Raw genomic sequence first — 13,570 nt, 5'->3', positions numbered from 1 at the left:
TCTGAAAATGCAGCCGGTGGTTCCGCCAGCTGAGCATAGAGCTGATTGGAGACCAGAACGGCTCCAATCATTTCTATGGCCTAAGAAACCGGAAGCTAGAGGCATTTCATGACTTAGGTTTCACAGATATAAACAGCGCCATTGGCAACTTGGGAAAGAATTATATCACACCGATCTTGGTGTGGTCAGATGCTTTGAGAGCAGAAGAGAGGTTTAGGGTCTAATAGAAAAAAAAAGTGGTAACCTGTAAAGGATTTTAAAGGCTTTTAAAAATGTATGTAGTTTGTTGCCGCTGCACGTTTGTGCGCCATTTTAAAGCATGTTGTGTTTGGTATCCATGTACTCGGCATAAGATCATCTTTTTCATTTCATCAAACATTTGGGCAATATAGTGTGTTTTACTGCGTTCAAATTAAAAATTTTTTCCCCAAAAAATTGCATTTGAAATATTGCAGCACAATTACTGCGTGAAAAAAATTCAAACGTTTGGGGGTTCAAAATAATTTTGTAGCAAAAAAAAAAAAACAATAAATATACCTTTTATTGACATTTTTTTTTACCAAAGACATGTGGCTGAATACATTTTTGGCCTAAATGTATGACTAAAATTGAGTTTATTGGATTTTTTTATAACAAAATGTAGAAAATATAATTTTTTAAAAAATGTTCGGTCTTTTACCATTTATATTGTAAAAAAAAATTGTAGAGGCAATCAATTACCATAAAAAGAAAGCACTATTTGATGGATAAAAAAGGACACAAATTTTGTTTGGGTACAACATTACATGACTCCGCAATTAGCAGTTAAATCAGTGCAGTGCCAAGTTGTAAAAATTGCTCTGGTCACTGAGCAGCCAAATGTATGTTTAATACCAATGTCTACACACCTGATTTGGTCATTAAGAGGATTCCGACACTGTATGTTGAATTTTTTTGTTTATATAATAGAGAATTTAGTAGGAGGTGCTGGAACACAAAGATGGGTGAGCACAACGAAAACTCCCAGATGCACAGGAACAAAGTTTCTATGGCCTCTTGAAAGTAACTTTTGGGGAAAATACATTTTCTGGCATTCCTAGTAACATGGTAGTGTTTTTTATTTTTGGTCACTTTGGGTGGCCACTCCAATTTGATATGTTATGCCCGATTAGGTCTATAATTAGGTCTAAACAATGGTAAACATAGAATATTTCTTTGCTTTGCTGGATATGCTTAATCACACTTCCTGAATAAGGACAGTGCTCATTTGCACAGCCATGTCTTTACAGGTACAGCTTAAAGAAAAAGGTTGTGAGTAGAGTTTTAGATTGCAAACAGAGACGAGAAACTGGTCCATAAAAACATCCAGGAGTCACCGTCTACAGCAGGCTTTTTCTACCAGGTTTCCATGAAACACCTAGGGTTCCTCCAGAGTAGGGATGAGCTTCGTGTTCGAGTCGAACGTACGTTCGACTCGAACATTGGCTGTTCGGCCGTTCGGCGAATTCCGAACGTTTGGGCCGTTCGCGTAAAAATTCGAGTGACGCGCGCGCGGACCACAATGCACTGCGGTGGCGCAGTGCATTGCTGCCCCATGATTGGCCAAGCATGCACTGTGACCCCGCATGCTTGGCCAATCGCAGCGCCGGCAGCGAGGAGAGCCATGATTGGCCACAGGCATCCTGCCTGTGGCCAATCATAGCTCAGGCTGTGTAGTGCACGCCCCACACTATATAAGGCCGCCTTTGAGGCGGCCTCGTGTAGTGTGTTACTTAGCATCTGAAGCAGTGGGTGTTCTGTGTACCTTCAACACAGTACACACCAATCGTTTTTGGCTGATTTCCTATCTTGCTGCTGTGTAGTGGTTGTTGTCTGTGCCCTAACTGCAGTATACACCACTATATTCACCTCACCTATATAGCTAGTGATCTAGCTTTAACCACTTAACAACTGCCCATTGCCGATTAACGGCTTCAGGGGGGTTGTTTAACTCTGAGAGGCCGTTAATTAACGGCCTCCCAGAATTCTGCTCTCGCGTGCCCCGAGGTGTGCGCACTCGAGAGCATCCGTGACCGCCGGGTCGCATCACGGATCACGGTAAACAGCCGCTCATAGCGGCCGTTTACCACGTGATTGCTCCGTCAAATGACGGAGTGATCACTTGGAAACAAACCGGCGTCATGTTATGACGCCTGTTCCTCCCTCCCCTCTCTGTACCGATCGGTACAGCGGAGGGGAAAGAGATCGGTGTCAGCAGTGATGTGGGCTGCATCTGCAGTGCCCACATCGCTGCTCACCGAATTTAACCCCTCAATTCCCTGCCAATACTCTGCAATACCAGTGCATACTCTGCAGTACCCTGCCATTACTCTGCAGTACCCCGCCATTACTCTGCAGTGCAGTACCCTGCCATTACTCTGCAGTGCAGTACCCTGCCATTACTCTGCAGTGCAGTACCCTGTCATTACTCTGCAGTACCCCCCATTACTCTGCAGTAACCCCCATTACTCTGCAGTACCCCCCAATACTCTGCAGTACCCGCCATTACTCTGCAGTACCCCCCATTACTCTGTAGTAACCCCCATTACTCTGCAGTACCCCCCAATACTCTGCAGTACCCGCCATTACTCTGCAGTACCCCCCATTACTCTGCAGTAACCCCCATTACTCTGCAGTACCCCCCCAATACTCTGCAGTACCCGCCATTACTCTGCAGTACCCGCTATTACTCTGCAGTACCCCCAATACTCTGCAGTACCCTGCCATTACTCTGTAGTACCCCCCAATACTCTGCAGTACCCTGCTATTACTCTGTAGTACCCCGCCAATACTCTGTAATACCCTGCCATAAATTGCCATACCCAGCCATACTCAGAGATACCCAGCCATACTCGGTGATACCCTGAAATACCCAGCCATAGACGCCCCCCACCCCTCACCGCCCTCCGGTGCTTCTACCAACTCGCCAGTACGATCAAAGCCAGAATCTTTTTTTTATTTTTTATTTCAGGCTTCCCAGCCTAGAGGTGAGATGTGGGGTCATATTGACCCCCCAGATTTCACTGTAAAGAGGACCTGTCACCCCATATTCCTATTACAAGGGATGTTTACATTTCTTGTAATAGGAATAAAAGTGATCAAAAATATATTTTTGGGGAAAAAAATGTCAAACTAACATAAATAAAGTAAAATGAACAATAAAAAAATAAAATAAAAATTAAAGAGCCCATGTCCCCATGTGCTCGCATGTGCCACACATGTGAGGTATCGCCGAGAATGTTAGAGCGAGAGCAATAATTCTAGTCCTAGACCTCCTCTGCAACTCAAAACATGTAACCAGTAAAAAAAAAATTAAAGCGTCGCCTATGGGGATTTTTTAAGTAGCGACGTTTGGCGCCATTCCACGGGCATGTGCAATTTTGAAGAGTGACATGTTTGATATCTATTTACTCAGCATAACTTTATCTTTCACTTTATGCAAACATTGGGCTAACAAGTGGTTAATAATAGAGCTTGCAGTCAGTAGTGTTAGGAGATAGTGCGTGCTGTCTGCGTGCTCTGTACCCAGTACATACCGCTATAATATAGGGCAGGCCCCTACTTTCAAACATCCAACTTACAAACATCTCCTACTTGCAAACGCAAGGAGACAGCAGCAAGTGAGATGAAAAAAGATGGACGACAAAACAAATTATACAGGGGTGATAACCCTTCCCTATGTTTTCCAAAAAGCTTAAAGATAGTTTTTTTGACTGGAGCTACACTTTAAAAATGTACCGGTTGAAAATGACAAACAGATTCAACTTAACACAACAAACCTACACAGTCCCTGTCTTGTTTGCACCGCCTGTATACTGCTGTTCTGAGTATATAGGGCCTGGGGGCCACACGCATTTCCTTTTTTTAATATGGGTACGGGGTTCCCCTTAATATGCGTACAAGACCCAAATAGGCTGGTAATGGGCAGGGAGGGCTACCCATGCCATGTTTCTCAATGATTTTCAACCATATTGCAGGAACCAGATATAACATTAAAACCGCAAGCAGTTTTAAATGGTGTTATTTCCGTTTAATGTCATTTTGTGCAGGGACTGTTCTAAACACGGGAAACACGTGGCACTTCACAGGCATACTACAGACACCCCCCAGGCACCATATTTAAAGGAATATTTCACTTTTTTTTTTTCACTTTAATCGTCATTAAAATCAGTGCTCCCGCCAAAACGGCAGTTTTTAAAACTTTTTTTTGCAGTGACCCATGTCCCCTGAGGCAGGAGGCAGGTCCCCAAACCCTTTAGGACACTATCTTGCATATTAGCCGTTAAAATTAGCACTTTCCAATTCGAACGTTCGAGTCCCATAGACTTCAATGGGGTTCTAACGTTCGTACCGAACGCGGGGGTCGTTCGCAAGTTCTGGTGCAAACCGAACCGGGGGGTGTTCAGCTCATCCCTACTCCAGAGGTTTTTAGAGGTTCGAAAAGCAATTAGCAATTTCTGGCTCTCAGATAAGTTCCCACTGATACCATTGATCTTTTTAGGTATCTGTAAGGGGGTTATTCTTCCCAGTGACCTCATGTGTACGGAGCATTCTTCCCACTGACCATCACACTAATCTATCAGTTGTAGATTTAGTCATTTTTAGAAGGGGTTCCCCGAGACCAGACAATTATTTCAAGGGTTCCTCTGTGTTAAAAAGGTTGAGAAAGATTGGTCTAGCATAAAAAAAAGTACATTTAGATTCATCAGCCTTTGGGAAAAACCTAGAAGAATCTGATCTTATGGGACATAAGGGGTTGATTTACTGAAAAAGAAAGAAACTGTGCATGTTGCAAGTACAGTTGCACTCATGTTCCCCAAAGCTTAGTTAATGTGATGAAACTTCACTTTGTAAAGAATGCCCAATGAGAAAAAAAAAAACATTTTTGCTTGAACATGACTGGATGACAGAAATCCGCAGAGCTTCAACACATTCACTAAGCTCTGGGTAAATATAGTGCAACTGCATTGCAAAGTGCACAGTATTTCTGCCTTTAGTAAATCAACCCCAAATGGCCATAACACCATTGGAAATTGAATACACACCCAACGTCCCAGGTCAACACAGATTCACGTCATGTGAATCTCTTCATATAGCGAAAATGTCTTCATCGCAAAGGTTGAAGAGTGGAGAATTTATAACATATGAAACAATGATTTGCACATTCAGGGAGGAGATGACAACGTCTGTGGGGAGGATTAGTGCACTGGGCTCTTGCAGAAAAGAAGCAGAGTGCCCCAGGGCCTTAAAAGGTTAGTACTGATTTAGTTTGGTTTGCTATAAAGTACACAAGGGAATTAGAAGTTAATTACTGTCAAATCTTTGTCTATAATTAGATCTTGCCAGTTATTCATGCTTTTTTTTCGCTTTTTCTGATTGACATTTAATGGTCCTCAGTAAATATCATTGAGCACCTAATTACGCAAGAAAGAAGAGAAAAATTGTATCCAAAATGACCATGTAACACCCTGGTGCCCAATCTGTGGCTCGGGGGGCAGGAAGGCTGGGGGGAACATGGCCCTTTGGCACCTACTCTCTGGTCCTCAGGACCCCTGCAGATAGTAATCAGCATTTTGGTGCTTTCTTAAGCCAGTAAAGGTAATATTTTCTTTAGTCTTAAATCTTTTTATGGTTTTTGGTGCTTTTTTTTGTTATGTCTTTTTTCCTCTGATCTTTTATATGAGATCTTGCTATGAGAAATATCTATTGTGGCACGGGTAATTTTTGTATTTTAAATTTTTTTTAACAGTAATGGCACAAGTAATTTTTAAGGGGGGGGGGGGGGGGGGGTGTTGGGAGCATAGACATGGATTGGTTTGCAAAGAGACTGTAAAGCAGTGATCTCTAATAGTCACACCAAACATGTCCTTAGTATTTGATTTTCCTGACACAAAGCATGACCGCATACACGAATGGGATAGGCTCTGCCTCCCGCCCAATAAGGACTGGTTAAACTATATTTAAATAAGTCGCCTCCCCCTAGGCGGTATTCTCTTTTTTTTTCCTCAAACACTCAACTGGTTATAACTGTGAATCAATGAAGATTTTTATTTTTGCTTTCACCTGCCGGATTCATCTGGCCAGCCGCACAGGTTCAGCCTCTTTCCTGTGATGAAGCCCCTCTGTTCGGTTGTAAAGCTTCCAATACGAGGGAGACCCCCTCCCAGGTCCAGATACTGGGGGGCTGGGATACTGGTCTCTGGATGCAGGTAAAACAGTTATGTCTTGTGGTTAGTTGAGACGGATCCAGTCTATCCTCCCTGGTGAGTTGTGGACCCACACACACATTTTGTTGTTAGTTTGGCTTTGGATAGGTTGGTTTCCCTTGCAAAGATGCTGGAAGTTTTTTTTTTTTTGTGGTCAGGGCTGCCCCTTCCAAGATGGCTCCTTGTCTGTTTGCCTGTGGCTGGATGCGGCTTTCAGCAGGGAGCAGTGAGAGGATATTGGGGTAACTTTTGGCCCACTGTAGCAGTGGCCGGGAGCTCCAGGCGGCTGCCTGGGAATAGATTGGTGTCCACCTGTCAGGTATGGAGCCTTTCCCATCCCCTCTTAGAGCCAGTCAAGGAAGGGTGTTGCATAAAACAGGTAATCTTTCCATGGGCTGTCCTGGTGTTTCTGAATCATTATGCTGTTAGTATACAAGCTGCCAAACTAAGTTAAACTGCTGTGTATAGTTCTGTCTGTTTCATTTGCTTCACAGGTTTTGCTTGTCTGTCTATAGGACGACTAATGTGCTGCAAAGTGAGTCTTGCTATTAACTCAGCAATGCCTGGCTTTGCAGGTTTTGGATCACTGTCAGGGCAGGACTTACCATTGGGCTTGACTGGGCTCAAGCCCATGGGCCCCGCCAAATAGGGGGCCCCGCCGAGATACATAGCCGAGTGTACTCGGCTCAGCTCCGTTCACAGTCACGCCCAATGATGGACATAACACAGGGACTGGGTGCGAACGAGAGCCAAGCCGAGTACACTCGGATACTCTCTGCTCCGCTCGGGACTGCGACAGGACCCGAGAGCTGCCAAGATGTATCTCGGCGACGCCATTTTTAAAACGTCAAGACTGCAATGACAAGGCTACAAATGACAAGGCTGCAATGACACTGGACAAGGCTGCAGATGGACGGGCAAGGCTGCAGATGGACACTGATAAGGGTGCATTGATGGGCATTTAAATGTATTTTTTTTCCCTTAAAATCCCGTCCTAAACTTCGGGTGCGTGTTATACACCGCTGCATGTTATACGCCGATAAATCCGATAATGTATAGAAGGTAGGGCCCGAAAATGACTCAAGCCCAGGGGCCCCCACCACCCTAAGTCCTGCCCTGATCACTGTAGCAATGCTCTAATGCTTGGATTTTCTGTTTTTAACCTTTACAGGGCAGTTGCTTAGTGTAGGTGATCCTGCCAGGTATATTAACCCTTCATTGCACTGCTTATGACAAAATAATGCTTCAGTATGGATGTCACTGCTATGCATTGTGTTGCTGCTATGCGTTGTAGGGTCTGGGTTTATGCATGCTATGCATTAACCTATTTGTTATGTCTAAATGCAAGCGTAAAAAAATAAATAAAATTAAATGTTCTGCTTAGGTAACAGTGCTTTAGGTAGTTGTTTAGTACACTACTATCTGTAATTGCTTCTACCAACCAACCAGGTTCATATACTACAAACCCTTTTTTTTTTGCAAAGTCAATCAGGCAACATTGGAAGCAAGGGAATCGACTTGTTGACGATATGTTGATTCAAACGCTTCAGCACGGCCCTCTCTTATAGGTTTTGTGGGCATGCTACATCCCATTCATGTATGCTGTCATGCTTTGTTTCAGGAAAATTGAAAATGTTATACTTACCTGACGGTAATTTTCCTTTCCTGATGCAAAGCATGACAGCATACAGGTCCCTCCCTTGTGTGTTTCACATTTGAGTATAGTTACGAGAATACCGCCTAGGGGGAGGCGACTTATTTAAATATAGTATAACCAGTCCTGATTGGGTGGGAGGCTGAGCCTATCCCATTTGTGTATGCTGCCATGCTTTGAACCAGGAAAGGAAAATTACCGTTAGGTAAGTATAACATTTTCCGTTATCTCTGCAGCATGTTCCCAGTCACCAACATCTTCTATAGCATGTTTGCACAATCTGAACATCTCTTGTAACATGTCCTTTGTCTCTGACCATCTTTTGTAACATGCAAGTAGTTTTTGACCCTTACAGCTTGTCTGAAGTCTTTAACCGCTTTCTGTATTTACGATGCAGTGACGACCTTTCACTGTTTCTGCATAAGCTGCACATTTAGCATGATGAAGTAAACCAGGTAGAGCAGATTTTTTACGTGCTTGTTAAAGGAATGATAATAGCAAGAAATATTCCCAATTTTGACCTTCACTCATAACTATTGGACCTTTTTTCTTTAGTTTAAGGGAACTTGCGCCAAGGAAGCCTGAGGGCTGCCATTGCATATTTCTGTTTTGAAAACGATAGTCCCCTGGCTCTGACTTTCCTTATGGCATCCAAGGTGGGTGCTGCCATCTTTTATACCTCTTGGAGAGCCAAGAAAGAATGATAGATACCATTGACTGCCTTCTTTCCTAAGATCTTGCCTTTGCACTTGTACTCTGTCTGTCATATGTGACCATCCTGCTTTCGTACCTCATGAACCAGTGGTGCCTTCAAACACAATTGGAAGAAAAGGCTAGCACTCCACAAAATAAAATTTTTACTTGGAATTTGTGTTAAGATATTTAAAATTGTGGGGGCACGGTTTCACTTTAAAAAATGATGGAGGGCTGCTTTTTTCTTATTTGATTCTCTCCTATTGAAAAAAAACTGAATACTGTCAGGATAGAAATAACGGAGGGCTGTAATCCTTAGGCAACTTACTGAATCATTGACCCTGTACAGTATGCAGGCCAGGATACATAACTCCAGTGGCTTTATGCTTGCTCCATGTCTCTAACTCACTAAGAATTGAAAAAAAAATGCCCTGGAGCTTGTGCCTTGTAAAACAAGCAAGCCGTGGCCTTTCCCATGTTTCTGTCCTGACCGTATATCCCTTTAATTAGTTATTTTTAGTTGTTTTCAGTGCCTTTATTTTAAAGCAACATCCTGCTTTTTATTACACTGGAAGTCTTCTCATGTGTTGATCTGTTAAGTTTGTTATCTTATGTTCAAATTTGTCCCATTTGACAGCTCTTGTCTCTGTATTTCAGAATGGATGCCATCAATAAAGAACGCAGAACTAAGAAAGAGAGCAATATTCTGGATAACAGCAATACCAGGACAGGTAACAAATTCATAATTATACATTCATATTGGGGTTTGTGGCTAAAGGTTGGGAAGCCCAATAATGTTTACCATAGTATTTGTACTGGTCAGCAGCATTGGGCCAGTACATAAAAATGCCTAAAGCAGAGGTACTTTATTGGTACATTGGCATTCATTTCTCATAAGGGTGACAATAAATGTATGGTATATATGTATGCAGGGCTCAAGTCCTGCGGAAACTCATGGGAACGGAGTTCCTGTACTTTTTCCACAACAGGAACTAAGTTCCCATTAGCAGCCTTGTCCTGCAAGACTTTGAAGTATGTGAGCTGTGTGGCAGGTGCTACACCAGCAGCTGCCGAGACAGCTCGCAATAGTAAGTGCCGAACACCTGACCATTCAGGCATTGCCAGTAGGGGGCCCCATGACAGCTTCCGCTTTGATCTACCTGTCAGTCACTGCTATCTAATGGGTAGATCAGGTCCCTGCTGCTAAGAGATTGTATTTAGTCAGACCTCTCCTGATGCGCTCCTCCCCGCCGGCCCCTCCTGATTACCTGTCTCCTCATATTACCCCCCCCCCCCCAGTCTCCTGCATACTTGCTCTGTGTGTCCCGCTGAATCCCCCCCCCCTCCATCTTCAGTGCCATATGATGAGAGAACCCAGAGGAGGAGCACAGCTATTCTGCTCACAGGACATGCAGGGAGAGAGGTGAGCTGAGGGAGGAACATCAGTTTGGGGTGGTAAGCTGAGCACAATACCTGGCAAAGTTTAATGCCAGAAGGGAAGTTTATCTGGAAATACATAAAGGGTTGGAATAGCAGCGAGTGTGTGTTGGAGCCCTGCAGAGTTTGCAGCCCCCCAAGCTAACATACATCTCCTAAGCAGGAACACATCACTATCTCCCCAAGCATTCTGTCCAGATAATGTGCAGTTCATTTATGACCTTTCCGTTTAACCCTGTGTTATCCAAACTCTGTTCAATGAAAAGTGTAAACTCACCACATAAACACTCTATGTACAAAATAACATTCCCCAATAAAGATGAGAACATGATGTTCACATTTGCATGGAAGCACAATTGAATGAATGCTGATTATTCAGAGAATTACTTTATATATGTTTATTGAGGATTGTTTTTTTTTTATGTACTTTTGAACAGTTAAGCTTCATACACACAATACGAAAATTGGATGAAAAATACCACTTTTTAAGCGTTCCTGCATATGAGTGTATCATATTTTTTTTTTTTTTTTGGTGGGGGAGTGGATCTTGGGTGGGAGTTCCCACACTTTTTTCCCCAGGACTTGACCCCTGTATGTATGATAATGTATAGTAGGGTTGCAAGGAAGAGTTTAAAGTATTCATGTCATGAGAAACATTCAGGAGTTGGTGGTCGCCTCCTAATATTGCTAAGTGCCTAGCTGTGTCTGGTTTTAATGCTTTTGGGGTTGTTTTAAAGCCACCCCATGGCCTATTCACATAAAATAAAATAAAAAAAAACTCCAATACTTTTCTATACTGACCTGAATCCATCGTCACGTGACCCTCACAGCTCCACTTTCATAAGTGCTCTCCAGGGCCTGCTGTCAACCTGTCCTGTTGCTCCCCATCTTCATTATGGCATCACTTCTGGAGCCTGGGAGGATCCTGCTGCTGGGACTCCAGTGGTAAGTGTTCACATCACCCAGGTTGCAACGTTGACACTATTCTGCATTACAGGAGATAGAAAACTCAGGAGAAGGCACATCACAGGATTCTGGATTCCCCAGAGGGTGTGAAATATCAACCAACATTAAATTCATGTTAGTTGTGTGGACATGAAGGCCCATCTCTCTTCTGCTATCATCTCTTTTTTTCAAACTAAAAATAAATTTTCAGTTAGATTTCCACTTTTTCATTCTAAGCCCTTGTACACACGGTCGGAGATTCCGTCGGAATGTGTCCTATCAGACCGTTTTGTCGGATTTTCTGACTGTGTGTGGTATGCATCGGACTGTTTCCGTCGGAATATCCGTGGGACCAAATTTTCCAACTTGCCGGAAATATTTTCCGACAAACTGCTCCGATCAGACATACTCCCATCATGTGTAGAGAATTCCAATCGGACAAAGTGCCACGCATGCTCAAATCAAATTCCTACATCAAAGCTATTGGCTACTAGCCTGAACGTAGTCCCATCATAACGAAATTACGTCATCACGTTCTGAAAGATCGTATTTTCCAACAACTTTGTCCGACCGTGTGTATGCAACAGTTTCGGACAAGATTCGTCGGACAAAATACAACAGATTTGGTTGTCAGAATGTCCGACCGTGTGTACAAGGGCTAACTCATAAACAACACAATTCTCTTTCTAATGCTGACCTTAAGGCTGCATTCACACCTAAGCGTTTCAAAGTTGCTAGTTTTTACAGCATTTTTACTGTGATTTTGCCGAGTTTTTGCTGCAATTTTGGTCAGGTCACCAATGTAAAAGGCAGAAAAAAAACACCTGTAATCTGCCACAAAGAAGCTTGTGTTCTTTTTTGAGCTTAGGGCGTTTTGCTTTAGGTGAAAAAATGCTCAGATGTTAACAGGTGCCATTGAAATGAATTGAATTTTGCTTGTTGGATGTTTTTTGTTTGTTCGGGCGTTTAGCAAGCATTTTATGAGCTGAAAATGCTCAGGTGTGAATGCAGTCTTATACTATTATACTATTATAGTGATATCAATAATTACTACACAATACATTTCTGCTGCCTATTTACAGGGTCCCAAATTGTTGCACTAAAAGAATATTGCCAAGGTTCTATGCCAGGATGAATTGATCCATAGACAAAATCACTTTGTAAGTTTAAAAAATCCATAGTAGTTTTTGGTTCTTAGTACATAAAGAGTTCTTAATTAAGCACCAGTTCTTAGGTGAAGAGCCAATTATAGTTTAATCTGCTGGCATCAGACCAGCACAAGATGAATTCTGGTTGGTGAATTTGGGTTACTGCATTTAATAATTAAAGCCTCTTCCGGGCTCACGCAAGGGTCCTCATGTTTTTCAGATCCTCTCACAGTAGTGGGCATTCCTCTATGATGCAGAGAGCAGCATTAACATGATGATGTCAGAATTAGGGCTCAAGCACACAGGATGTTTTTACAGCTGCTGTTAGGAGCGTTTGATGTTTTTTTTTTTTTATTGCCTCTAAAAGCCCCTCCATGTTAGCCTATGTGTCCATGCACACATAAACTGTCAGAGGCGTTTGGAGGCATAAGTGTTTAGGGGCAGTAGAAAAAAAACGACAGCCTGTGCTTCCAGGAGCAGTAACAATGAAAACGCCAAAAAAGTATCTAAACACGGCTAATGCGTTTAGCCACATTTGGCGTTTTTAGATGTTTTTACATTATAAAGAGTGTTTTTAATGAAAAAATGCCCAAAAACACTAATGCCAAAAAAAGGGAGAAACTGCGCAGAAACGCTAATGTAAAAATGCGGCTAAACGCAAAAAACTGTCAGTTTTAGCGCTGCTGTAGCACTGGCGTTTTTAAAACGCGTGTCCTGCGTGCATGAGCCCTTACTGTCTGCATAATTTTTGTCAGTTCAGCAAAAGCCTATTACAAGCAGGAATTGTCAGTCCCTTGAAAAGCAGCACATAGTGAGTGACACAGCATATCACATGTCCCTCTGCTTGCCTGTGGCCACTGATCCCAGTTCCACTGCTTGCAGAAAATGCCAGCCCAACTGGCTGCCACCAGCCACACCTGGCTTCTTCTATCCCCAGTCCTCCCGACTGATACACACATGGAGATTCCCCGGGGCAAGGTTAGATGAAGACTTGGCACATACAGTGGTCTACAAAAGAGCAGTGCTACAGCTGGCAGCCTCTCCCCTTGTCTGTCCCTGCACCGTGCTGATCTACTCACAGTCTCTCCTTGCTTCCTCCACTGCCACTCCAGCTTGAATCCCTCCAACTGCCTTCTGTGGGGGGATTCTTTGAGGCCAGCCTCCTGAGCTTCATGGTAACTCCCCCCCCCGGTAAGGGTCCCTCAAGGGCCCCACTAACAGCCTCCCTCAACACTCCTCCATCTTTCACCCAAACTCCCCTGCTGGCTCATATCTATTTAAGGGCTTCCTTGGTCCCCTGCCAGGCTCCCAACCTGGATATTTGGCCAAAGGCCTCTAAATATTCAAGGCAACCCCTCCTAGCCACCACCCACTATTTTCTAGAACGTTCTCCAACATTCCAGAAACGAGGGGGGAGGGCAATAGAGAGCTGCCAGGATGAGTCATCCAGCCCTGGCCTCTAAAACAAC

General features: G+C 43.4%; 1 protein-coding gene across 2 annotated transcripts in view; it reads left to right on the top strand.

Annotated features, from left to right (window-relative positions):
• MORN1 (MORN repeat containing 1) overlaps nt 1-13,570 on the top strand; it is a 536,457-nt gene that overhangs the window by 497,124 nt on the left and 25,763 nt on the right. For both annotated transcript variants that reach the window (XM_077457667.1, XM_077457666.1), the window contains exon 13: nt 9,229-9,302. In XM_077457667.1, coding sequence (XP_077313793.1) covers nt 9,229-9,302 — 74 coding nt within the window. The remainder of the gene's footprint in view (nt 1-9,228; nt 9,303-13,570) is intronic.

The sequence above is a fragment of the Lithobates pipiens genome, unplaced genomic scaffold (genome assembly GCF_037356315.1).
Source record: "Lithobates pipiens isolate NorthernLeopardFrog02 unplaced genomic scaffold, aLitPip1_a1.2 Scaffold_27, whole genome shotgun sequence".
Taxonomy (NCBI): Eukaryota; Metazoa; Chordata; class Amphibia; order Anura; family Ranidae; genus Lithobates; species Lithobates pipiens.
Note: the sequence above shows the minus strand (reverse complement) of the source record. Positions and strands in the feature narration are given on the sequence as shown.